This window comes from Numida meleagris, chromosome Z (assembly GCF_002078875.1).
Source record: "Numida meleagris isolate 19003 breed g44 Domestic line chromosome Z, NumMel1.0, whole genome shotgun sequence".
Classification (NCBI taxonomy): domain Eukaryota; kingdom Metazoa; phylum Chordata; class Aves; order Galliformes; family Numididae; genus Numida; species Numida meleagris.
The window spans coordinates 8,062,559-8,089,339 of NC_034438.1; the positions used below are offsets into that span (position 1 = coordinate 8,062,559).

Here is a 26,781-nt window from a genome sequence, read left to right on the forward strand (position 1 = left end):
TCCAGGCCCTTTATCATCTTTGTGGCCCTCTGCTGAACTCTCTCCAGGAGACCCCAGTCATTTTTGTACCAGGGAGCCCAGAACTGGACGCAGTGCTCCGGGTGAGGCCTGACCAGGACAGAGCAGAGGGGGAAGATACCTCCCTTGACCTGCTGGTCACGCTCTTTTTAATGCACCCCAGGATACCATTGGCCAAATCCCTGTAGAGCCCTATGGGGAAACCAACCTGAAATCCAGAAGGAGCCAGAGATGATGTTCCTGGGGGTTGTAGCCTTCACAATCAGCTCCAGTGCCTGCTAACTCAGCTGCCTGGTTTGTGTCTGCTGCTCCTTTGGAGATTGAATGATCTTGCAGACCTCAGTGTGTCAGTGGGGCAGGACAGCCGTGCGCTCATCCACGTCCCACAGCCTCTCTGTTTCGATGCCACAGGGGTTTGCCTGTGAAGCATCTCTGCCACCATCCCACACAGCTGGGATAGCAGCTTTTGACAGGTATGACTAGCAGACTAATCACCCTTTTGAGAGAGAGCTCTTAATAGCCACATGTCATTCCTAACCCTCTTTCTTTCCCTAAAAATAGATGCAGTGCTGCCTGTTCCACGTGCTGCGGACTGTTTGGCTGCCGCTGGGCTTCCAGGATAGGGCTCACTGGGAGAGGCTGAGCTAACTTCATCCCAGTGGGATTTCAGCAGCTCTGAATGTATTCTGGTTTGCCTGTTAGTTAACAGTGTGATGGGTTACTGGAAATGGGGGGAGTCAGGACTCTTGGGTTCTCATCAGGCTTTAGTTCACTCCTTTGTTCACATCCTTGAGATATAAAGGGAGGTTCAAGAGCTCAAAAAATAATTTTCACGTTTGATATGCAGCTTAATTAGCTCATGTTTGTAAAACACTTCGGTATCTTTAAGAAGTGTTATTTAATAGTCCAAGTTTTGCTATCAGCAGCAATATCACAGCCCTGTTTATGGGCACTTGGCAGAAATAAGCCGACAGGGGAACTTTTTGAAAGTACTCAGGTAGCATTTTTAGAAGCGACTTTCACCAAGACAGACAGTAACAGCTTCAAAAATGCCTGCAACTCCCTCTGAGCTTTGGCCTCCTAAATCCTTTAGTGGTGCACAGGAACGGTTGCCCTTGATGTTGAGAGAAAGCCAGGGAGGGGGACTCTGCCATCTACCAGGCTGTGTTGAGGGCACATCTGTGCACACATTGGGTACAGAGTCTTGTGCCAAGCAGAGCAAGTGTCCTACATCCTCACTCCAGTAATCTGAGGTCTGGAGCCCTCCCTGCAAGCTGAGGTCTCTGAGGCGGGGACTTCTCCATGCCTCGAGGTAGCAAGCTGTATTTTCATGGGTTGTGAGCCTAGTAGAGGCTTTCTGTGCCTATCACTCTTGTCCCTAGATCATTTGAGGTTCTGGGAACACACTAAGTGTCAGGGAACTGCTAAGTGTCAGCAGTGTCTCCAAGAGCCTGGAGAGCATGGAAGTTGGGGAGGGAAATGACTGAGCACAAACCTTGTGGGAAGAGCAACCACAAGGCAGAGAGAGGAGCTTGCAATCATCACTGCAGAATTGAAGCTTGCATTCAAACTGCCACCAGCATGGCCCTGCACTGTGCGTGCTGAACACCCATCTCCCCAAGCATCCATCCCTGCGTGGGCAGAAAGCTTGTGACAACAGATATTTTGCTGCCCAAGCAGAGAGTCTTGGTGAAACTGGTTTGGATCCTTCTGCTGAGAGCTCAGAGGTGGGGCAGAAGTGCTTGCAGCATTTTAAGATGCAACACCAAGAACAAGTGGCTCTCTGCTGTCATCCAGGCCACTTTCGGACTCCAAGTGCTCCTTAAATATTGCAACAGTCATTAGGCAAGAGTTGTTTAACTAATAAAATATTGTTCCTAATTTATAACGACCTTGGTGGTTGAGTTCACCCGAGGGAAGCGTTGCTGGCAGAGCTGTTTAATTAGTAAGCCTTTCAGGTTTCATTCCTGAAAAGAAATTAAAGCATTTTGTCATCACAGTCAACAGAATGTAGCTGCTTGTGGGCTTCGATTTATTTTTAAAAAACACTGCTCAAATAGCCTAGTACAACCCATCAAGGCCAAAGGCAAACCAGAGAGAATAAAAAAAATGTAAAGTGTTTTCAGAAATATTGAGAGAGCAGAGTGGGAGAAGACAAGAAAGCAAGTCAAAGAAAGGACATAAAACAGTGTTTGCTTGGGCTAAATGAAATTCCTTGGACAGTGCCTAGGCTTACAGCCAGGGAGGCATCCAGCCTCTTGGTCTGGTGCTTCTCTTGGATATTTATGCTGGATTATCTAGGATGGTTCTTTCAGCCTCTGTACTTGACGGGCACATGCGCAAGTCCAATGCTGGCTGCAATGATGCTGCTTCTGGTAGCTGCAGGGGGTGCTGCAGCAGTTGTTGGGACAAACCCAACCAGCACAGGGAGAGGAACCTGGACTCCTTCCCTCTGTCCCAGGATATGCAACCCATCTGCTTGTGGGGCTAGTCTGTATTTACAGAAGCCTTAGATTAGATGCACTCTCCAAGGTCACATCAGTGGTGGACTAGCGAGTGGTTTAGCACTGGAGAAAGTACATTTTTTCCCGAAGTTATTATTTCAGTAGCTCTGAAGTGTTATCATTCCATTTAAGAGAAAACCACTCACCTTTCCTTTTCAAATGTTTCAAGAGTTTCGTACTTCTAATGGTGCTATTCCCAGTCCTGCTGTTTTCATGCAAATGCTGCTCTGTCATTGAGATTCACACAGTCACTTCTGTGCAGCTTGAGCGATGGCAGGATTTCCTTGTGTCTCTTCAGGGCTGGCTAATTGCGCAGTGACCCAAAAGCATTGAGCGCAAGCAGAGCTGGAGGAATTCAGCACTGAGCTCTGCTTCGCCTCGCCTGCATCAGAGCTATTGCCTCTGAATGCAGCTTGGCCCCCTGATAAGGAGGCACATGCAAATAAGCTTGAATCGCATAAAAACTGACCTGCGGCTTGATAGCTTTTCTTCCTCTGAGGTTTGTCAAAGCTTTTTGATTTCCTTTCAGTCCTTCCCCTGTTATTTGTGCTGGTTGCAGATAGCTGCTCTCTGTGCTGCTAGGGGAGCAGGTGAGCGCTGGGAGGTGGATCCAGAGACTTGTGAAACCCTACATCTGCCCTTTCACAGCCCTCTGTATTGCATGCATAGTTCATTTAAGGACAGATGGTTTAGGCAGTGGTACACAACATCTCAGCAATGAGTGAGCACCAGTTTGCTTTAACTCTGGAGCTCACTGCCTTAAAGCCTTCATTTTCTGGTGGCTCAATCTCTCAGGGTGCTGCATGGATGCCCCAGGTCTCTGGTGCCCTTGAAACACTCAGGTGCCATGACTGTGAGCTACGTGTGCGCTGTTCCTGTGTGTTGCTGCCCAGGAGAGAGTCAGGGCTCTCCCTTAAGTCAGTGTCTTGGATTAGGAGAACTCTTGTTGACCAGCTACAAGCAGCACTTGCCCATTGGGGTTTATATGTATCTGGGTAGAGCAGTTTGCAGACCAGATCTGGAGGGCAGCAGCAAGTGATGTGCTTGCCCAGTGGCCTCACTGTGCACTTTCTGCACTCACCTGGGCTGGAATATGTCTCTGACACACAGAGGAGAGGTCCTGGCTCTTTCTCAGCAATTTCCCTGCTGGGCTGTGAGAGCTCAGGCTGTCTCCTCTCCCAGAACTGACTCTGTAGATCAAATCCAAATTACCTCAGCTAGAACAGCTATAAACCCTGCAGACCTCAGGAGAACACTGTTGTGAGGTACCTTACTTGAAGTGGTTGTGCCTTCCCCTCTGCCTTGATAGCCAGTGTCTGGCTTGTTAAAGCAGCAAGCAATCCATCTTGTGCGCAGTCTGCTAAGTCCTAGGTGTCTGTGCTTTCCTGCTTTTCACCCTCCCCTAGCATCCTGTGCTGTAGCCTTCCATCCAGGCTGGGCTCATACAAACTGCTGCTGCAGAGAGGAAGGCAACAGCCTGATCTTTGCATGGGCGGTACTTCGGACACGGGCTCTGAGCAGCAAGAAAGGCTGAGGACAGCATATAGGGGAGAAGGATGAGCGGGGAGGGTGGCTATCCTCCAGCACTGATTTTGGTGCCGGAAGGAAACCCAGCACTGGAGGCCCTTATGAATAGGCCAGAGGCACATCTGTAGGGATGGGTTGCTCTGAGCCTGCCTTGGGGCAGGACAGCTGAGACAGTCCCCATAGTGCTGGCCCTAGCACACACTGAGGCCAGCAAGAGGCCATGCCATGTATGCAGCTTGCCAGTGCGAGTGCAGCATTGCTTATGTCCTCTGGCCATTCTGCTATGCACAACTGTGACTCACAATTGTAAATTCACATCTACCAAGAGGAATATTGACATGAGCTGGCAAAAGTACACTCCCCTGCCCCTTTCTCACTGCTCCTTTCTCTGCACTTCCTGCACTGCATGGGGAAATGCATCGGTAGGGAGAGCTCCACAGCCTCCCAGGATCCTTCTCCACTGTCCACCACTGGAATAGCTCCTGTTTTGGGATTGCAAGCCCAAGATAATACCATGGGGCTGTGCAGCTGTCGGGAGCTGTTTCAGCAGTTTCTCATCCTTCTTGACCAGAATTTGAAGCCTTTGGATATCTGTCTGGACATCCTGGGCATATCCACTATGCACAGGAGAGTAGCTGTGTGGCACAAATCCAGATGTCTGATTGTGTCACACTACAGATTTCTGGATCCTGGGCAGAGATGTGGCAACCTTAGACGGCAGCCCTGCAAGGACAGCTAACCCAAACAAGCCATCAGGAGACCTAAAGGGCTTGACTCTTCTTTCATTAAACCAGTTTTCTTTATAATCAGTGAAACAACTGCTGGCTTGCATCGGAGTATGTGAAAAGAGAAAAGAGCTCTGTGTAACTGTGGGATTGGTGAAACCCAAGGTCAAAGAACTGAAGGTTTTCTTCTTTTTATTGTTCCTGGCCACGTGGCTCCAATCTTGTTTTTGTTGTGTAACGCCACTTTCAGTGACCTCTCTCTTTGGCAGTTGGTAGAGAGACGTCATCGTATTTACAGGTTATTTTAAGCTAAAGTCAATTCTCAGTGGTCTGGATGAAGCGTGTTTAGTATGTGAAATGGTAACACTGTCAATTGAAGCAAGAAAAGGTCCCAATTTAGTAAAATTCAATAGTACTTATAAATTATTTCTAAATTGCAAGCCTTATCCTATGAGATGCTGAGGTTGCTGTCTGGGGGATACTGCACGTGGGCTGAGACTGGCTTTGACTTACCTGTTTCCTCTTTGAAGATCTGCATAACAAAAGGTTTGCCTGCATTTGAAAGTGGTGCAAGGCTGCTCATTGCATTGCTGGGGATTTGGAGAGACTCTGGGGAAGGATTAGTTTTTGCGATCAACAATAATCCAATCACTGAGCTAATGTCCCTTTCCTGAAATAAATCTGGTGTCTTTCCACTGAATTTGCTATTTTTTGGGTAGTCAGGAGTAACTGAAATCTGAATTGGGACAAGTGAAATGGTTATGGTGGTGCCTTTTTTTTGCTCCTTTCTTTGCATTTCTCCATGCTGGCGCGGTTTTGTTGCCAGAAGAACTGCTTTGTGTGAAGGCTTTGCATCCACTTCCTCATGGACAGATGGTGTCTGTGCTTTGGCGTCCTCCTGGCAGCCTGGGCATCGCTCCTCTGCTGTCAGAGGAACCCATCACTTCCTGCCCTGGGATTTACATCCTCAGAAGGCTTTCATTTTGAGATTGCCTGAGTGTGCCTGTTCAGCTTCCACAGCTCCTTACAGCCCAAGTCTCTGCTTTCTCCCACACCTCACAGAGAGCTGTTTGGCGCAGAGAAGTGGGCACAGCTCAGTGCGATGGCAAGAGAGGCACTTCCCAGCCCCTCAGGCTGCTTGTCTTGCTTCTCTTCCCTGTTTCTTTCTTTAGCTACCCTGTGTGTTCCTTTCTGTGCACATGATTTAAATCCTTTCCAGAAAACTGGGAGATCCTTAGAAGCCACCACTTCTTTAGGTGAATGACAGCCCCAGCACAAAGGCAGAGTGAGCTCACGCCAGTCGAAGCCCCATGGGAACAGGCTGCTCTCAAAGTATGCCCTTGGCAGCACCAGTGAAGGAGGCTGTTTGGGATGCTGCCTGCCTGCAGCCCCTTGGGCAGAGCCTTTCGATGCTCAGCCACCATGGATCCACTTCCCTGCAGCCCCTCTTCTCCATATATCCCTCCTGAGTGCTTTGGGGATGCGTCTGACACACTCATACCTCAGCAGAGGAGCTGATGTTGGGGTGTGCTGATGGAGAACCCTGTCTCACCAGTGTCCAGCACCTGCTGAGGCCTCCCATCTCCCTCTGTTGTCCATCACAGGAAGAAACAGGAATGAAGGGACAGAACTCAGTTAGCAGTGATGATAAATGGGACCTGGGTCTTCATGGCCTGGCCCAGTTGTGTTTTTTTGCATTGCTCCACTGACCTGAGCAATGCCACAAGCAAGTGCAGAGCTCATAGAAAGTGGGCTTTTAGTCCTCTTCAAGCTTTTTATTGCTTGTGATGATGTGTGTCTTATTCCTGCACATTGTGCCTCCTTGGAGAGCCTTTGGCATCAGCTGCAGCAACAAAGTCAGGAAATTTGGCATGGCCTGGAGTGGGAAGGATTGTGGCTACAAGGGCCAGAGGAACAGCTTGAGATTTGGCATATCACAGTAACTCCTCCCAGGCTGCTGCCAGAGCCTGACACAGCCTTCCCTAAGCAGCCAGCCTGGGCTGAAAAGCACTGAAGCTGCCAGGGGAGACGGATAGGGCAAGTGTGCCTGAAAGGCTGTAAAACACATCCCAAACATATGGCTACAAAATGCCCCTTGCTTGCAGACTTTGCCTGCTTGACTCTGGATGCGAGGATTTATAGAGTTCTGTGCCCCTGCTAAACCTCTGTGCCCCCGCGCTGTGCTAATCAGCCTGTGCTGCTCCAAGCCCATGCCAAGCACACTCATGCCATCCACCAGCCTCCTCTGAAAGAAAAGAAAAGGAGACACCTGCGCCAGCAGGCTGGCCAAATAATGGCCCTTGCTCAAATTAATTTGATGGGCTCAATGGGGAATTGTTTAAATGAGAGAAAGGAAGGAATTGCAGATGAATAAAATGTTTCGCTGTTCATGGTGATGGAGCTGACGCAAGAGGATTATTTTTATCCCATGGCAAAAAGGAAGAGAAGAGCCTTGCAAAGTCGAGGAGAAGAGGGGCTGCCTGACAGTGCTGCTGTCTGCAGGAGTGGCAATCGCAGCAGCTAAAAAGCTTTCCCAGAGGGAAGCTGCTACCCATAGATTCACTGGCTATTTCTGTGACGCGGGATGTCTAATGCTGACCATGCAGGGCCATCTTAGGGCAAAGTCCCCCTGCTGTCCCCTACTCCTGCATCCTGATGGGGAGATGCCTCTGATCCCACAGCTTCTGATCTAGGGAAGCCTCATCCCCATCCTGCTCGGTGCAGACCTGTCTTACCTGTGGTGTTCCTCATCCACTTGGGGTGAAAACCCTCTTTTGTTTTTACATCCCAGACTGGGTTCCATGAGCCATGTCCTTGCTGCATGGTTTAAATTCCCGTTCTACCTTCCTGGACACCTGCAGCCTTCCCATCTGCCCCAGTGTCCAAGCTTAGCAGGAGCGCTGGCCAGATCCCAGTAGCTGTGGACCATGTGTGTTACACACAACACATCCCCCTGTGCTGGCAGCTCTGGGTACAGCAATTTGGACAGGTTTTGCTAGCTTTAACCCATCTTACTTAGATCTTATGCCTTACCTGAGGATCAGAGTATCAAAGTAGGCATTGGCATCTCCTGAAGTTGAGATAAATGTCATCCGTGTCTTTCCTGTCCACAAGATCTATTATCTTGTTGCAGAATTAAATCAGACTGGTTCAGTGTGACTTATCTCCTTGCAGGTACTTATAAACAGATTGTTGGCTTGTTCCACACGTCTCCTGGAGAGCGAGGTTAAGCTGATGGGTCTGAGATTCTCCTTTTTTAGCATAGTTACCACATTTGCCATTTTCAGCTTTTCAATCTCTGTCATCCTTTGATATTCATCAAGACAAATGCTTCGGATTAAGCCTGCTAGGTCAAGCCAGTGTGTAGACAGCTGCCTCTCCAATGGGCTGGGGCTGTTGTGTCCAGGATGGTCTAACACTATCAGTAAGCCAGTGCCTGTGGGCAGGCAAAGATAACACCATTTATTAGACAAACAAATATACATGGGAAGAAAAGGCAGGTGCACGTGCCGTACAGCTCATACTTTATTTTCTAGGTATTAGTTGAGCTAATAAAAGGCACTGCCCCTCTGCCAGCCTGTGCTGAGCGCTGGTATTGCTGTGATATCTCAAGGATCAGGGTCTGCAGGAAGGGGGAAATCCCAGGAGCACAGAAGGAGCATGGGTGTGAGCACTGCTTGGTCTTTGCTCTTTTACGTGCCTGCCTCCTCTGTCTTCCTGGTGATAATATTTAGTTGATGTCAAAAGTCAGGTACCAAAACCAAAATGACCAGAAACTGATTGTGTGACTGCAGTTGAGACTGGAGGATAAGGTCTCCCACTCTGATCTGCCTGGAAGGAACCTGCTAAGCCAGGGGAGGGAGCTCAAAGGCGCTCATTTTATCTGGCCTGGGCAAACCACAGGACAGCCAGTGGGAGTGCAGGATGTTAATAATTTAGTTTCTTTCATGTCATTAAAAAAAAAGCGCCAGGGTTTGCTGCACGGTTAGTGTTTGTAATAGAGCAGAGCCAGGGAGCAAAAGGCTCTTGGGTTTCAATTACAACTGCTTGTTCAAGGAGAAAAGCTGTGCTATGAAAGCACTGCATCCCTGATGCCTCCTGCAGCCCAGGGGCTGGGAAATGAGGGAGAAGGGAATTCATGCTGGAATTGGAGAGGCTGAGAGAGGCTGGAAGGTTGTAGAGGAAAGTGTGAACTCCCAACATGATGCTGAAATACAGAGCTAGACACAGCCTGGCTGCCTCTTGGGGTAATTCAGAGCAGGAGTGAAACCGCTGCCTGGGAGCAGCAGTAGTAAATCTATCGCTGGCTGCAGTGCGCATCTCTGGGTTTGACACTTCAGTGGAGGTGATGAAAAATGCAAACTAAGTCTGGGAGGAACAACAAGGTTGATCCGAGGTCTGGAAAACATAATTCCATGGAGCTTTTCAGGGCCTTGCAAATAAATTAAGCAATGACTTGATCTCAGCCTAAAAGCAACTGCAAATGGAAGGGATTTGCAACAGTGGAAGGCTCTTTAAATTAGCAGAAAAGAGATATAACAGGATTTCGCAGCTGACTGCAGCTAAACATTTTCAAACAAGGACAAGAGCCTACACATTTAGAGCAGCACTAGCATGTCTGCATCCCTCAAACTCCTTCAGATCAAAACACCCTGTTGTGTTAGCTCCAAGAGAAGTCATTGCTGTGATGACTATTGCTAACTGACTATTGCTGTGTGGATTGTAAAGGTTCTATAGCTTCTATTAAATCTGCTTCTGCCTTTGGTCTTCTTGAAGTGATCTGGGATTGATGGATAGCATTACAAAGAAAGATTCACAGCTTTTATAAAGAGGAGTTCACAGCTTGAAACAGCCCAGGTAGCTTTATATGAAAAGATTTACAGGCTCCTGGACTCTTCATTTCTCTTGATTCTGGTTTATTTACTAGCTCATGTGTTAGAAAATCAAACTGTAAGCACTCAGAGATAACAAGGTGTTACTGTTAACAGCGAGCACGGGCCTGTCAAGGACGAGACACATTAAATCAGTGTTATCCCCTGTCTGCCACTGAAATAAGCCAAGTGGGAAAAGATATACTTGCCCCACATGTGTGGGGACCACATAATCTCCCATCTTAATTTATTTCAGCTGGAGCTTTCCCAGTTGGCAGTAAGCACAGGGAAATAGTCCTCACCTTCTGGTCCCTGGGGTGTCAGCTCTCGAAGACTCTAAACACAGTGTTCTCCTGGGTCCTCTGGCCATGTGCTCTCCGTGGGCATTCTCTACTACTTCCTGGTTGTCACTGGAAGACCTTTTTCCTTCCTCTCTTTATTCCCCCCTAGCACCATCCTTCAGACTGGTACATCTGACTCCAGCCCTGGAATACCCTGGGAAGAGAGATCTGGGCAGCCTGTCCCCTGGTACAGTGCGCCAGCATTCCCCAGGGATGGGAATTGCCCTCTGGAGGGCAGGATCACTCTAGTCCTGACTAGGTTCAAATCAGAGCCTTCCCTGTTTCAGTTTGTGCCTGCCGTGTCTCATTTTCCTGCTGTGCACTCCTGTGAAGATCCATTCTGTCTCCCTGCTACCCTCTTCCTAGGTGCAGGCAGGCTCCTGTTAAGTTCCTAAAGCCCTCCCTGCTCTAGGCTAAACCAGCCCAGCTCCCACAGTGCCTCCTCAGGCACTCTAGCCCCAAGCCATTTTGGTAGTCGCTACTGGGCTCAATTTGGTTTACTGTCATCTCGTTTTAGGTAAACTACCTTCTACTTCCCTTCCCTTAGGTGAAACTGGAACACTCCTATCCATTAACTGAAAATTAAGATTTTTGCAATCTTTTTTTTTCATCACCAGGAGCAGCAAACAGAAGCACTGAGCCAGCACAGCCATCATCTCCTTATCTCACCTCTTTCCTCCCTAGGAGAGCTAGGAAGCTTCCCTAGGAAGCTCCTTTCCTTTTTTTTTTCCCAGTGACTGTGTATGCGCCAGAAGATAGCCCTGGGGATAGGAGGTGAGAAGGTTCAGCCTCTGCACTACCTCCCACCTCCCAAAGCACCTTTCATTAACTACTCTCACCTCATGTTTCTTAATTAGCGCATACTGCCTTTGAGCTGCCTGCTTGAACTAGATCCTTCTGAAGAAAATCTACTTAAGCTTTATCCACTGTAGGACACGATATACTGAACATTACTAGATTGACAGCTAGTCTTACTCCATAGAACTGTACAGGGGTTGAGTGTGATTAACACCCTTGGACCCTGTAGCTTTCTTGGACTTTACGTGTCTCTCCTGAGGGAACCTTCTCACACAGTTGTGTAATTGCCTTTCTTCAGACTTTTGATGCTCATCCACATGACAAGTGCATGGCTGAGCTAAGCCAGGGGGCTGTGAATGTTATCCCCGGAATGCAGTGAATAAAAGGCTGAAAAATCACTCCAAAGAATAGTTGTCAGGGGTTCGCTCTCAGTCTGGGATGATATCTCAGAACAGATTCATCCTGGAGGGTTGTTTATTGACCTCACCAGCATTTCAGCCTTTCCATTCACACCTTGGATGATCCAGGAGAGAGTTGACTTAAAAAGTCTGCAGGCATGGCAAGGATCATAACGATTTTGGAAGACTTTGGGTCAGATGTCTGTGTGACTTTGCAGCACGGGGGAGATGGACTGAAGGTGGTGAATTCTGCAAAGACCTGCACAAGGTACTAAACCCATCTGCCAGCTGTGCTTGATCCCTCTTCAGTGCAGAGCTTGGAATAAGTTCCTGCAATCCAAGGACGCAGAATTGCATTAAGGAGTCCAACTTGATGAGCAAACCCATGCCTAGCCTTGAGGCTGGCACGTGGTCCCAGGACTGCATGGTTTCACACACTGGCCGTGCTCGTGTCCTGTGTCACAGGACAGGATGAGCCGTAGCAACTTGTTGCAGACTCCATCATGGTGTTATTTCAGTGGTGAGAAGTTCAGCTTGAGCTGTACTCACTGCATTAGCACTCAAGCCCCAGATGGTCACACAGGAAACATTGCCTTTGTCTGTAGTTGTATCGGGGAGGTTGGAATAAATCAGCTCTGTTAGCAGGTTTTCTGCTGCTCTCACTGGATTTCTCGCTGTCTGGCTCATTTACGGATGATTGCTGTGGGAGTTAAATTACAAGCAATAACCATTCACAACGATCCTGGCTTCTTAAGGATTTTATGGGCTAGGGGAGGGCAGTATTTCCCCAGTTACCTTCTTTTCACCTTCAGAGCAATTGCAGCTTTCACTTAGGGATTTTATGTATCTTTATAGCAAATGGGGTGTTAATGAAGGTGTAATTACTGGAATTAAATTTGGATTTAATTTTTGGAGCACAAATGGCCATCTTCTTTCTTTTGTTTCGTGCTTGATTGCCAGCTGTGAAAACATACTTCAGGACTGTTCTTGGTGCAGAGTTACATGGACAGCAAGGGGCATGCTGTAAAGCAATGAGCTCAGCCCCTGCACGGCTGTGTTTCGTCCGGCTCTCGAATGATTCTGAGTACTCCCCAGCATGATCAGCAGAGTGCCTGGAGAAGGCACCATGTGTCCCTTGGCATCACAGCTTTTACACACAGCATCCACATAGTTAACTGTTTTGTGGAGAAACATATAGGGAGCTGCTGTGATTATATTTCAATAAAGCTATTTTTCCCACCATTCTCTAGTCCAGTTTAGGCTCAGCACTGATGGAGAAGGATAATTTTGGTTACCACCTTGAAGCATTATGAGACATCAATGCGTTCTTGTTCAACTTTTCTGACTTCTAGCCAGACCTGCAGCCTGACAAGCACGCCTGGGTTTCAGGCAGCTCCTCACACCTGGACAATACCAGGAGGATCAGTGCTTTGACTTAGCTCAGAAAAGAAACAGAAGAGCCTGGGAAGAAGTGACCCCTCATGAGATGATGATCTGACGATGCTGGGGGAATCTGCAGCCAGAACCGGTTCCTGGATGTAGCATGATCTCTGCCTTCTCCACCAAGGAGGCATCCCCATGAATGGCAGCGTTTCCCTCTGTCCCAGCTACAGTGACACAAGCTGTGGGGCAAGGATCATGCCATCCTTGCCCATACGTTAAGGTTTTCAGCCTGAGTAAGGTGACAGGTTTTGTAGTACTGTTGTTCTTTTTATGTAGCTTATCTGCCCACTATGTGTTAGGTGTATGCATCAGTTTCAGTTGAACTCTGCTAGTGGGATACTTCTAGTCCTTAAATTTGGCAATTACTTGTCAAACACCTGCTGCTGCCAGCTGCTAGCTGCTGGCTAACCTGCCATCAGTGGTGCTGGTGAGACTAACTGAACAATAGGGAGATTGATTACCTTGGGAAGTGCTCACCTTAAGGTTCTTAGTGACGTCCACATCATTTTCTGTGTAGTCTGCCTTTGTTTTTACAGAATCATAGAATGGCTTAGGTTGGAAGAGACCTTAAAGCCTACCCAGTCTTAGCCCCCTGCCATGGGCTGGTTGCCCCCCACCAGCTCAGGCTTCCCAGGACCTCATCCAACCTGGCCTTGCACACCTCCAGAGATGGAACATGCACAGCTTCTCAGTGCCACTGCCTCACTGCTCTCATATATCTAACCTAAATCTCTCTTCTTTTAGTTTAAAGCCATTCCTCTTTGTCCTATCACAATCAGATTATGTAAAAATTCGGTCCCCCTCCTGCTTGTAAGCTCCCTTCAAACAATGGCCTTCTGGGCTGCAAGCACACCCTGCTGGCTCACGTCCAGGTTTTTGTCCATAAGAGCCCCCAAGTCCTTCTCCACAGAGTTGCTCTCAGTAAGTTCTTCTTCTAGTCTGTAGACATGTCTGGGATTGCCCTGATCCCAGTGCAACACGTACTTGCTCTTGCTGAACCTCATTTGGCTCACGTAGGCCCAATTTTCAGGCTTGTTCATGTCCCTTTGGATGGCATCTCTTTCTTCTATAGTGTCAACTGCACTGCTCAGCTTGGTGTCTTCAGCGAACTTGCTGAGGGTACACCCGTTCCCACTGTCTGTGTCACTGATGAAGATGTTGAAGAGCACCAGTCCCAACACAGACCCCTGGAGGACACCACTCGTGTCCGGCCTCCACTTGGACACTGAGCAATTGACCACAACCCTCTGGCTGTGACCATCCAACCAATTCCTTATCCACAGAGTAGTCCACCCTTCAAATCCATACCTCTGCAATTTAGAGATAAGGATGTGGTGTGGGAGCATGTCAAAGGCCTTGCACAAGTTCAGGTAGATGACATCAGTTGCCTTCCTTTGTCCACTGATGCTGTCATTCTGTCACAGAAGGCCACTAGATTGCTCAGGCATGAACTGCCTTTGGTGAAGCCATGCTGGCTGTCTTGGATCACCCTCATCTTGCATGTGCTTTAATATGGCTTGCAGGAGGATCTGCTCCATGATCTTCCCAGGCATAGTGGTGTAGCTTACCGCCCTGTAGTTCCCAGGGTCTTCCTTTATTTCCTTCTTAAAAATGGGAAAGGGCAATATTCTGTATCAAAGAAGCTCCATTGGTTTCAGCAGTTGGTTGAGCAGATAGACTAAAGTCATCTATGGCAATGAAGGAATTGTGTTTTGGTACAACAGAGACACAACAGCAAACATAAGAAATTAATTTGGGCGCAGCATCCTGGTCAGCAACCCAAAGCAATATACTATAGGGAGCCTGCTTTAGCAGGGGGTTGCACTAGATGATCTCCAGAGGCCCCATTCCACCCCTGCGGTTCTGTGATTCTGTGATGGCCTGTTCCTTCCTTGATTATGCATTAGCATCAGAGAGATTGATTACTGCTTGCATTTCTCATCTGATTCTGTTATAAATAAAATGGAATTATATGCACAAAGCGATTAGATCTTAATAATGCTTTCTTAGTAGAAAGACTTAGGATAGAGTCAAATCAGCATCTGAAGACTGGATTGCCATTAAAACTGCTGCCTGCTGCCTGGACAGCTTGCACAAACATGGGATGCAGCTCTGCTTTTCAGTCAGGGTGCCCCTCATTGTGTGCAGCACAGCCCCAACGTGTGCTAACAGGCAGCAGTGAGCATCCTGCAGCAAGCAGCACTGTGCCAAGCCTATCTTCAGGAGAAAGCTGACACCAAAGCTCCTGAACAGGAACTCTAAGAACGGGTTACAGCTGAACCTCATCAGCCTTGTGGCAGGAAGGGATTTCTCAGCCTCTGTAACAGAGCCAGGTCCTAGGGAAGAGCAGCAGCCTTCATGACTGTGATTTCTATGCTTGTCCATTGTCCAGCTTCTCACTGACCATTTTGAAGCTGTGATCTTCATGCTGCAGCATTACTCAGTCCCAGATGGTGCAGCTTTGCCTGACTTCCCATGTAGTCCAGAGTACGAGTGTATCTGTTCTTGTGTTGTGTGTGTGGCATCTGTGCTGGGCTGTTTCCTCTGCAGCAGGCAAGGAAAACCCATGCAAGACATTTCATTTGTGGCAAATGGGAGACACAGTCTGAAGTAAACAGGATGCACTTCAGTGAGAATGGAGGCGAAATAGGAGGGAAGGGGAAGGAAATGGAATTCATCAACCAGGAAGGTTTGCAGGGAAAGATCCCAGACACGTGCCAGCAGTTGCTCTGCTGTAGCAGAAGGGATGTGCTGGGGAGAACAGGAATGAGAGAGGGAAAGCCTGCTGCTCAGGGCGCACTGTGCCACCACCCCTCAGTCTAGGTCGAGTGCTGCACAAGCATCTGTCAGAAGCAGTTTAAAAGCAGCCACTCTCACCATGGACCAGGCTGGAGGAGCGGGTGCTGGAGGGCTTCTGCTCGTCCTGCCCCAAGGGGTGCTGTGATTTAACTAGAAGGTATTCACAAGGGGGTGTTGTTGAAGTGACACAACTGTTTGCACAGTTGAAATACCTAGTGCTATTTCTGGAGCATGCCTGAGTTCAAGAGCAGTCACAGGAAGAGGGAAAGAGTGCTGTGGAGTGACATTATATTTCAGATTGAGCTCTTTCAATACCACAGTATCAATCCTAATGCAACTTTCATATCGTTGGCATTTAATGTCATTTAATGGGTGGCACCTGGGAATGAAAATATTTATTTTCACATCTATTTATAGCAAAACTCACTTTCCATTGTGTCTGTATTTATCCAGAGTGAAGTATATTCACACACTAACATGTTATATTAGTAGCAAACAAGAATGCAGCTGGGAGAAGAGAAGGCTCCAGAGAGACCTCATTGTGTCCTTCCACTACTTGAAGACAGCTTATAAAGAGGAGGGAGACCCAGTTTTTACACAGTCTGATAGTGAAAGAACAAGAGGGAATGGTTTTAAACTAGAAGAGAGGAGATGTAGGTTAGATGTATGGAAGAATACTTTCCTATGAAGGCAGTGAGGCCCTGGCACTGCTGCCCAGAGAGCTGTGGTGCCCCATCCCTGGAGCTGCTCAAGGCCGGGTTGGATGGGGCCCTGGGCAGCCTGAGCTGGTGGGGGCAGCCAGCCCACGGCAGGGGTTGGGGCTGGGTGGGCTTTGAGGTCCCTTCCAACTCAAAGCCATTGTGTGATTCTATGATTCCATGACTCCATGCAAATATTTCCATGAGTTGTATTAAAAACCCGATATGACAAAAGTTTTAAAAAGAGTGCAGTATTAAAAGCAAAAGAGCAGCTGGACTTTCATAGGGCAGGTAAAATGCAGTCGCAGGAGATGTGTGTTAACAGCAGCAGTCAGAGTAAGAGATATTCAGGAAAAAAATGTGTAACTTCTGTTTAGAATATACTGTTCATACAACTGCAGGTGATCTCATGATTTTATCCTCTGTGAGATTACAGCAATATCAAAGTATTTCACGAATTGCATATCCGCATCCACATTTGTTTGCTTTTGCTGAAGTCTAATCCATAATGGCTTACTGAACTGTTGTACAAAGACACTAAAGTAAAACTGAAATAAGAAAAAAGAGAGAGATGCTGAGTGATAAAGAAGCATTGCAAGGTGGCTGACAGTGCTACCTGCCAGCTGGCATCAAGGTTTGTGGCTTAGGACTGCTGAGTTGATGCTCACTGCAGGGCATTTTCTTGATCCAACCAAAGGGTGGATTGATGTTGGAGCCCATTAGAGGTGGGTCTGGCTGACCAAGTACAGCTACAGAGCAGGGTGCCTCCTGCCCCGCGATCTGCATGGACAGTCCCAACTAAAACCCAGTTTGAGCTCCTTCCTCCCTATCAGTTGTGCTTGAGAGATCCCACAGCTAACCCATCAGGCACTGATACCCACCAGCCCTTCTGCCTGATGCCATGACAGCACAGGCTCTGGGTAACAGGGCTTCCCACTGAGTGTCACTAAGGGCTAATTAAAGTAATCAATCCCACCCAGAAGAGGCTGATGGCCTCGCAAAAAGTTGGAACCCAGTAAGGCTGGATCTGGGTCTGAGGGTGGAGGGGGATACTCTGCCCATCACCCCCAGGAAGCAAAGGAGAGGGCCTCCATTGCCTCTGCCCCTGTCCCAGTGGTGATTTGCACCACCAGGACCCCTGGTCTGGAGACAAAAGCTTTTAGGAAGCCATTATGGCTTGAAGCAGGTTAATTACCCTGCACATCAAGCACACAAAGATTTTTCTCAGTGCTTAGTGTTAAGTCTGTAACTGATATGGCTGAAAATCATCTCCACGAGCCTTGTGAGGAGGTTATCTTAGCGCCAGGCTGCTCCCTGTGAGGTACCTGCTGTTGACTTTTCTCCATGACCAAGGGCAATGATGCCTGAGGACGAAGCTGGTCTCCATCACACAGAGTGCTCAGAACTGTGGCCAAATTGTCCCCATGGTTGACAAGCCCAGTGTGTCCTCCTGTAGCAGTGAAGCACCTGTTGCTGATGCTTGTTAACTTCACCACCAGTGCTGGGCAGAGTTAAGGTGATGTGTATAGCTGCCCCTTGTCAGACTGTCTCTGGATAACTTTCAAATTTAGCCTTAACTTTAAAGATTTTATTTTGCTGATACTTGAGCTGAGGATCGCGACCACATCCCTTTTGTAAACCCCTAAATGACAGATACGGTAAAGGCAGCAGAGAGACTGTTTTAAATGTCTTTTGTGGTTTCCTGGACTAGCAGTGCCTGGTTCAGAGGAGTTCTGGGGGCCCTGCCTGTACTCAGCTTCAACTCTCCAGAGTTCGGCACAGCAGCTAAATGTGGGCTTCTTGTGGCTATATTTAGGTGCCTAAATTGTGGTGTGTCAGGGAGGTTGCTTACGGCTCTGAGAGAGCATTCAGCATGGCTGAAAGCCCAGTCTCTTCTCTCTCTACTTGAACAGCAAAGGCTGGGACTGATCCTTCCTTACTCCAGAGGTGTATGTGGTCCTTGCGTATGCCTTGGGATTTTCCCAGCCTCTTGGAGGTCTGATCCGACTTGGCATGCACACAGCTAAGCCTTGCTCCTGCACCTTCCCTGGCAGATGGCACAGTGGAGCTTGAGCTAGCCAGTTGCTCCCATCATGTTGTCTTTGCTGGTTCCAGTGGATTCACTGGTGGCTTCCAGTGTCACCTGTGGCCACCAGACCTGGATCCTCAGCTGTGTCCTGATACAGCCTTCTACAGATGCTATCTCTGAGTCAAATATGTGAGCTGCAGCAAGGAGAGGGGCTTGCCCTGAGCAACACAGGTTTTAGCTGAAGCTGGCAGGATGAGTATCTTTGGTGTGGGAAGCAAAAAGCCTCGAGATCCTGCCTGGCTGCTGATGTCTGAATGACCCAGCCATCCCCTGGGCTTTGCTGCCAGTTTCATTCCCCACAAGCAGAACATTTCCTGCGTCATTTATTTCCAAACAGTAGCAAAATAAGCCTAACTCCTTATCTCTAGTCAGTCAGCTAATCCTTCTGAGGGCTAGGAGCAATGCTGTCAAATGTAGCTGCAAGTGTGGCTTGAGACTCTCTGTGACTGCTAAGCACCTTGCTGCTGCACGTAGATGGCACCTCAAGAGCCCCAAGTGGTCCTGCCATGGTGTAGTGTGATCTTTACCTTACATCGCAGCATCAGATAGCAATGGGGCCATGGTGGAGAAGGTTTTGGACACTTGGGATCTGCAGATCCTATCGTAACCTTTCATATTATATATTATATTAGGTTGGTGGACCAGAGAGCCTCGTTCAGAAAGGAGTTTGGTTTTCTTTGTCTTCCCAACAGAAAGGCTCCAGGGAAATGTCTTCTTTGCTTTCATGTATCGAGTTCTCTCATCCTGTTGCTGGCATGTTTTGCTTATGGAGGAGCCATCACCCTGGAGGTGTCACCTCGACCCGTCCCTGAGCAAGGCAGAAGGAGCAAGGGAAGGTCTTGTCCAGAAGCAAAGTACCTTTGGAAGCCTGGCAGACTGTGTGCCTTCCCACTGAGGGTAATAAGACTGGGGGCTTTGCTCAGCCCCATTAGTGGCTTCCTGAAGCTTCTCACCCCCTTCTTAGTCTGTAAATACTTGCACCCCTTTTGCATGGCAGTCACAGAATCATAGAACCATTAAGGTTGGAAAAGACCACTCAGATCATCTAGTCCAACCCCAGCACCCCCTACTATGCCTGCTAACCGTGTCCCTCAGTGCCACATTTCTACATTCTTGAACACTTCCAGGGATGGTGACTCCACCACCCCTCTGGGCAGCCTGTGCCAATGGTCCTGGGTCACTGGGGTGCTCTGTCCAGGCATCCTGCTCTGTTGGGAATGGCAGGAACTGGAACCACCACCTTGGCTAGCTCTCAGCAGGGACAGGTCCCCTCTGCTCCTGGGGAAGCTGAAAGGAATTTTCCACTGATGTTTGTGCCAGCATACTTAACTTTCTTGATACTTTAAAACACAAATATGTTTTGCTTTGTTAAAGCGAAACCTTACAGCAGATGTTTTATGATTATTCCACCAATGGGAAAAAAAAAAAGATGCTGAAAAGTGCCAGCATCATGAGTTTTATGGGAGAGTTTTATTAACTTGGCGGTTTACTGTTCAGCAAGGGAATGAGGGCATCAGCCAAAGCACAGTGTCTCCAGTGTATATGACTCCCAAATCCTGGATGCGGAGCTCAGCGTGTGCCAACATGGTGGGCGCTGGGGCTCAGGGCAGTGGGGCTGGGGTCTTCAAACAGCCGGTCCTGGTCCTGAACCTTGTTCTTAGCCCTACGGCTCCACCTCAGTCATCTTCCACACTCTGTATGGTCACCTCCCCACAGAGGAGCCCTGTGTCTCAGTTTCCCTCTCCGGGGAGCCAGGGCAGAGCCTGGGTGTAGAGCGAAGTGAGTGTGAGGACAATGGGGGGCTTGGCCCCTCCGGTGTACAGGCATGCATAGCAGTAGAGTCATTCCTAACACATCCCCATCGCTGTTTCCTCCAAGAGCATTTTGCTCTCTTGATGGGAAGCATTAACAATAAAATCGATGCAAATGCTGCTGTGAGCAGCTCCAGTACCTGTCTGATGAGCTCCTCAGGGACAGACCTCCTGTGTGAGCTCAGCTCTACATCTGTTGGTTCCATGGAGGGGATGGTCTGCCCCAGCTCCCCATGAGCCCATGTGGATGCCTTGCAGGCAGGGGGCAGGCAGAGGACAGGCCCCACGAGTGCATCACCATCCATCACGGGGGATGGGTTGCAGTTGCTTGGGTGCTGATGCTTCTCTGCGCCCTGGGATGCTGCAAACAGCTTTGAGAGCTGCTGCTCCTTGGGGCACAGGGGACTGGATGCCATGGACCTGCAGGAGGCCAACCTGGAACAACCGCCCCAGGAAGAGCACATGGAGGGAAACGTCCTTCTGGTCCAGTGCCCCAAAAAGGACTTTCCAACGAGGTGTCAGACAGGGACCCCACTGGTGCCTGGGATAGCAGCAAGGTGACAGGGACATCCCAGCTTCACCCTTTCCCAGCTGAGCAAAGTTGCTGCCCTCTTCTCCCATCCTGAGGGCCCGTGTGCGGTGCTGTGTACTATGCAGGGTGCCAAAGGGAGGGTTGTGCACGCTGTCACACAGCAAAGCGGCTTTTCTGCAGAAATAGCTAAGTCCTGAAATACCCCGAGCAGCTGTGTTTATCCGAACGCTCCCGCTTAGAGAGATGCTCAGCTGTGACGTGAGCCATTAGCACAAACATCGTTCCGAGTGCCCGGAGCGCAGCCAGGAAGGGCGTTGCTCAGATTGCAGAGTTAATGCAAACCATCCCTGTCCCAAGATGCGATCTGTGCGCTGGGATAATGAAAACCACGCAGCCTTGTCCCAGCTGAGGAGCGGATCTTTCCTAAGCAGGGCGAGCAGAGTGAGCAGCTTCCTTGCTCAGGTACTGTGTTCTGCTCCCTTGGCCACCCCAGAGCATCCCCATGCAGCGCTGCCAGGAGCAGGCACAGGGTTCTGTGCTCACAGCCTGGGCTGGTGGTGTCCCCATGGCTCTGCCATGGCTCAGGGACTCGTGCCACCTCTCCAGCACCGCACTTACCCACCTATGTCCCCTGCTTCCTGCCCAGTCATGCTGGGCTCAAATGAGCTTCCCCAGGCACCAAAACCAAGGATGAGGTCAGAGCCCTAGAGCAGTGTTGAGCCATGGGATGTAGCAGCAGCTGCTGCTTTGGAGGAACACAGCAGGGCAAATGCTGAGCTACACAGCTCCCATCACTTTGGGCTCAAAACATAGGGACAGGCAGGTGCGCTCCACACAGCTCAGCCCACAATCCCTCCCTGCTGACATCTCGGCTTTGCTCTCCCTACAGGAGAAGAAGGGCCAGGAGGTAAAGAAGGGCCCCGAGGTGGAGATCGCCAAGCTGGACAAGCTGCTGATGCTGGTGCGGGAGCCAGATGGCAGGGACCAGGGGCAGGCAGACAAAGCCCTGCTTTGACCAGCAGCTGCTTGGCACACTCTGCTTTCTCCTTGCATAGCACGAGGGCTTCGCCCCCATGCCTGGGTGAATAAAGAGAGGCACTGAAAGTGCTGTAGTGTGTCAATGTGCCATCCTGGTTCTGCCGTGAGCAGTGCCCAAGGAGCCACATGTGGGTCAGTTACACATGGGACCCCACTGTTTCAGGGCTTTGCAGCACAGGGGTCAGCTGCTGTGGGGCTGTGGTGAAAGCAGGAGCCACGGTGACCTTGCTACATGCTGATGAGCAGGGATACATTGCCTCTATCTCGTGTGCAGCCAGGAGCAGGGCCCTGCGGTGCCAGTTCTTAGTGTGGCTGTGGGTGTACTCCATGCCCACGTACATCCCCTGCATGTGCCATGCACTCTACAGGGATGGAAGCCACAGTACCACCAGCACCAGGGCTGCTGCCTGCTCTAGGAGGTGAGCACCTGGCTGGGCTTCTCACCTGGCATTCAGAGGCTCAGAGGGACCCAGCACAGTGCCTACAGCCCTGAGGGACAGCCCCAGAGCACCACGCAGTGCCAGGGGGAGGACATGAGGCATCCTCCCACGTCCTCGTGTGCAGGACAGAGCTCAGAGACACTTCCTGACTCCTACGATCTGTTTATTAATCTAAAAAAAAAAAGAAAGAAAGAAAGGAAAAAAAAAACCACGACTACAAAGGGACGTGTTAGCTATGCTTGATGTGGGAAGGAGCCAGTCCTGGCGGAAGGACCCCAGCCTGCATCCCTCCCAGCACACCCCCCATCTCCAGCCCTTATTGCAGCGGACCAGGCACCCCAGGGCCTCGCTCTGGCTATTGCTTGGCTCTAGGATGGGCAGGGCAGAGCCCCCCCCGACTCACAAGAAGGACAGGGAAACACTGACCACATCCCTTGCTGCACAGCCACTGTGGCACCAGAGAGGGGTCCAGGCTGCACCCCTGTCCCCGGGCACTGGGGCTGGAAGACCCTTCGATGCCGCTGCACCAGGCACACGAACTGACCCCACAGCTTTGAAATATCCCCATCTTTCTGTGGGCTCAGGTGGGCAGCAGTGAGACGTGGGGAGGTGCCAGCGATCCCCAACCAACACAGCACACACAGAGGTGCCCATCACGGCAGCAACAGGGACAGCAACAGGGAGAAGGACGCAGCAGCAGTCCCTGCCCATGAGCTGCCCCCAGCTGCAGGCAGGCCCAGGGAGGGCACAGGGTGAGCAGATGCTAATGGACAGATCCAGGACAAACGGACAAACTGAGCAGCCCTCTGCACCCTGGCGACTCCCCAAACCAAACCCGGGGCAGGTGGGTGCCGGGTGCCCCCTGCTCTCCACACCCCGCAGCCACCCTGGTCGCTGGGTCCCACGGGCAGGTGCCACCCCGCAGCAGCCTCCCGCAGGGGATGGGCCCTGTGCTGGCCCCGCTCAGCTCCGCGGCACAGCGAGGTGCTGCTGGCCACCTCTCCACATGCCACTGTCCCCGAGAGAAGGGCAGCGTGCATCCCCGAAAGCGGGCTGTCCCCAGATGCGAGGTGACATCGAGGGCGGTGCACGTCCCCAGCCGCCGTCTCTCCATCACCGCAGCCGGGGACCGGGGGCTGAAGGGCTCCGCTCGGTGTCACTGTCCCTGCGCACAGCTTTGCGTCCCGCCGGCTCTCATCGCCGCGCGCTCAGGGCTGCAGCAGGTACTTCTCCTCGTTCCTCGCTTCGTCCGCGTCGGAGGCCGGGCTCTTCTTGGGGCACGACGGGGTCCTGCAGGCCTTGCAGAGGATGTGGAAGAGGATGAGGATGAGCAGAGCGATGATGCAGTTAAAAGAGATGGCAACGACCGCTCCGGTAGAGAGAGCCGTCCCCATCGCCGCCGCCCCGCGGGACGAAGCGGAGCCCCCGGCTCGGGACGCGGCCTCCGCCCGATGGCATTGGCGGGGACAGAGGGGACGGCGGCGGTGCGGGCGGCGGGCGGCGGGACGGCGTCACCCCGGCGCGGCCCGGACAGCGTCGGTGCGGCCTCGGCGGCGCGGGATCGTCGGAGCGGCCCCTCCGGCGGCGCTGCGGCGACGCGGGGTCTCCTCTGCCGTGAACCTAGAGGGGAGAAAGGACCGTCACCGCCGGCACGAGGGGACGGCACCGAGCACGAAGAGGCCTGCAGCGCCCACCCCCAGCCCCGAGGGGGCTCCGCGGGACGGAGGCTGCGACCTCCCGGCGGGGTGCGCACCTTCCCATTCCGTGCCCGCAACAAGTCCCGTCCCGGCTCGTCCCGGCCCCGCAGTTACCTGCCGCCGCCGCGGCCGCTCCGCCCCGGGAGCCGCCGCTCGGAGCCGCGTCTGTCCCTCGGGGTCCCGGCGCGGAGCGCGTCCCGATCCCGGCGCTCGGCGCGGGTCCGCCGCCGCCTCCCTCCGCCCCGCGCGCTGCCGCTGCCTCCCGCCGCTCCAGGAGGGGAGGGGCGGGACCTGCAGCTGCCCCGCCCACAACCGCTGGTGTCCGCCCCGCCCCCCCGCACCGCGCAGCCATTGGGCGAGCGCTCTGCGCTGGCCCCACCCCTCGGCGCGCGCTGCTGGGGACCCGCTGCCGCGCGCGGTGCGGTGCGGGCGCAGACGGGGGATGATGCGTGCGCTGCCCGCGCTGCTGTGCACACCCCAGCCCCTTGTCTGCGCTGGCACAGTGGTGAGGATGGAGCAGCTGTAGGGCCCTGCCGGGGACACACGCAGAGTGCCCCAGGGAGGGGGGGGCACGGCCCCACGCGCGGCAGCACTACGTCCTGTGCACAGTGCAGACACCGAGGCAAGGGGTGGCCCGGCCCTGCAGCCGTGCGCGGTCGCCGTGCAGCCTCGGTACGAGCCCCGGTGTTACCGATGGCTGCCAGCCGACAGAGCGGGTGCTGAGGCTGAGGGACACCCATGTGGCACGTGTGACTGTGGGTAAAGGACTCCCACGTGGCACACGCAGCACCGCTGCGGGAGGCCCCCGGGGTTGTGGCTCAGCTCAGGTGAGGAAGGGAGGCTGCAGGGGCTGGGCGGGGATGCCCGCACAGCACAACCGTCCCGGGACCTACACGTGCTCCTAAAAGCCAGCTCTGGGCCACAGCCGCAACCGTGGGGACGCGTTGTCCGTCCACGAGGGACCATTGTGGCCGTGTGCGGTGCAGAGTACCAGGGGAAGTCCGAGCAGCTGTCCCGAAGACGCACGTCCGGCACAGCCTCATGTCCCGCACCGAGGAGCTCAGCGCCGCTTGGTCACATAGGGAGGAAGGCAGCAGGGTGCGAGGAGCAGATCCGCAAGGCAGCTGGGGACCTCTCCTGGCTGCCGGCAGCACACCCGCCGCTGCTGGCTCTGCTGCCCACTCGCTGGGTGAGCTTTGCCTGGGGAGATGGATACTCCACGGCCCGTGGATAGAGCACAAAGGCTGCTGCATCCACCTGAGAACAATTGTTATACTGCAGAAGAGATATAAAATCACTCTTCGGCTCTGATCAGGAGCTGAATGGAGTGCTGCCGTAAGGGAGGGTTACACGGGCTGCTTCAGAATCCTGCTCTAAGCTGGGGTTGTTTAACAGTAAACAAACACAGACATGCTGCTCTGTGCAATGCCAGCAGGAGTATCACTGCAATCAGACACTCAAGCATCCTTCCGTAGCATTTATCACTGAACTGCTAATTAGTAAAAGCAGTCTGCTACTCAGGGCACAGCTCAGGCATCAGTCACCAAGCTTCCTGCTGCGGACCCAACCCGGCACAGCAGAGCCATGCAAGGCCGCGGCCCCGCAGCTCCCTTCTGCCCCATCTCTCTTCCTGCAGCTGCTCCAGGAGCAAAGCTGCGGCACAAGAGGCACTGCTCCATCCCCTGCTTCATTCAAGAGCATTCAGGCCAAGTATTTTTGAGACTGCCCTTCCAGACAGTTTAAAAGCGAACTAAAAAGAACGGCAACTAGTTTTCTCCCCAGAAATACAACCTTGGCCTTTACACTGGTAGAAAAGGTGAATGGCAAAGGAAAACCTTCCTCCAGCATCAGGGTCCACTTACAGGAGAAAAATACCTGCAGCTGCAGCCCCGTCAGTCACGCTTACAGAGTGACCCCCAGTGCAATGAGGAAGACACAACAAATGTTTTATCACTTAAAAACTTTATTTTAAACTTGTCTCTATGCATCATAAAGGAGCAGAAAGAGGAAACAAGCATCCTCAGGAGGTTACCATTACCACCCCAGAGCACGTGCTCTTGCCTACATGGTTTCAGTCTGGTGATGATATTAGTCGACTCCTGCCAGAGGTGTGACCGTCAGCTCTAGAGAGGAAGTGCAAGGTGGACAGAAAGGGATGATTGGCACACAGTGAGTTGCATCCCTGCAGTCCCACATCTAAATGATGAGGACACCGGAAGGCTTGAGCAGAAGATGGCCTCTCAGGCCCAGGTGAAGCAGCCGATCCAGCCCAGAACCGGGCCATGTCTCCCCTCCAGGAGCTGCTTCCATCCCTGACCAGGCAAAGCACTGCTGTACCTGGAACGCCTGTTTGGGCTCACTAACTGGATGCCAGCGATCCTTGCCCAAACAGCTGAATCCTGTATTTCCATCTCATCCCTGAGCCACAGGCTAAGGAGTACAGCCTGGCACCATCTGACAAGGAAACTTGCCAAACACAATTTCAGACAGCTACAATTTTGTCAATTTTGGAACAGTGAGTTCTCCTGTCTACCCCTAACAGCTCTGCAAGCCTGTGTTCAGCAGCAGCTTTCCAGCTAGAGCAGCTGGCTGGTTTCTGTAACATCCCCAAGCAACACCCACACGTGTCTCTGTTTCAGGACTTCACTCAGGACTCCCCAGGCCCTCCACTGGCACGAGGGTGCTTTCCCGTGCTGCCAGTTCCCCTTCCTCCACCCTGCTTCCTCTTCATTTGGGCCTGGGACTCTGCTTTAAGTGTCTCAATCCAGAAGGCATCAAAAGAGCCTGGAGCCTGATATCCAGGCTCCCGGGGATCGGGGGCATCTTTGCTCAGCAAGACACATATGGCAGGAATGTTTCTCTTCACTGTCAAGGCATCGAGGCCTGCCTCAGGCACAATGGGCTCCCAGATCTCCTCGATCTGTTTAAAAAGCACTTTGGTGATCTGGTGAAGTTCTTTGAGCCTTCTTTTCATGATTTCCACACATGTGATGGTCTTGCTAACAGCCTTGCCTGACCCAGTGAAAAGTATCTGCCTCACTGAGTCCAGTTC

The 26,781-nt window shown here is 51.6% G+C and overlaps 3 protein-coding genes across 7 annotated transcripts in view; 1 reads left to right on the forward strand and 2 right to left on the reverse strand.

Moving 5' to 3' along the window:
* The window catches only part of DNAI1 (dynein axonemal intermediate chain 1), a 139,903-nt gene extending 118,242 nt beyond the window's left edge, over positions 1-21,661 (forward strand). For 2 of the 5 annotated variants that reach the window (XM_021379426.1, XM_021379430.1), the window contains one exon: positions 580-10,596. In XM_021379426.1, the coding sequence (XP_021235101.1) occupies positions 580-661 (82 nt within the window). In that variant the 3' untranslated portion in view covers positions 662-10,596. The other 3 variants (XM_021379428.1, XM_021379429.1, XM_021379427.1) reach the window with 3 other exon arrangements.
* ENHO (energy homeostasis associated) lies at positions 22,178-23,977 on the reverse strand. The gene is made up of 2 exons (XM_021379456.1): positions 23,844-23,977; positions 22,178-23,652 (listed from the first exon to the last, which is right to left on the reverse strand). The coding sequence occupies exon 2, from the start codon at positions 23,424-23,426 to the stop codon at positions 23,241-23,243; it is 186 nt and encodes a 61-aa protein (XP_021235131.1). The 5' UTR covers positions 23,427-23,652; positions 23,844-23,977; the 3' UTR covers positions 22,178-23,240.
* Positions 25,673-26,781, reverse strand: RPP25L (ribonuclease P/MRP subunit p25 like; the record flags this gene model as incomplete). The annotated part of the gene is given in 1 exon segment (XM_021380396.1): positions 25,673-26,781. A coding segment is annotated over 1 exon segment (405 nt), but the record flags the coding sequence as incomplete, so codon positions are not given.

Bases quoted from the DNA above. Each gene is read 5' to 3' on its own strand.
- ENHO (XM_021379456.1), bottom strand. From the start codon at position 23,426: ATGGGGACGGCTCTCTCTACCGGAGCGGTCGTTGCCATCTCTTTTAAC.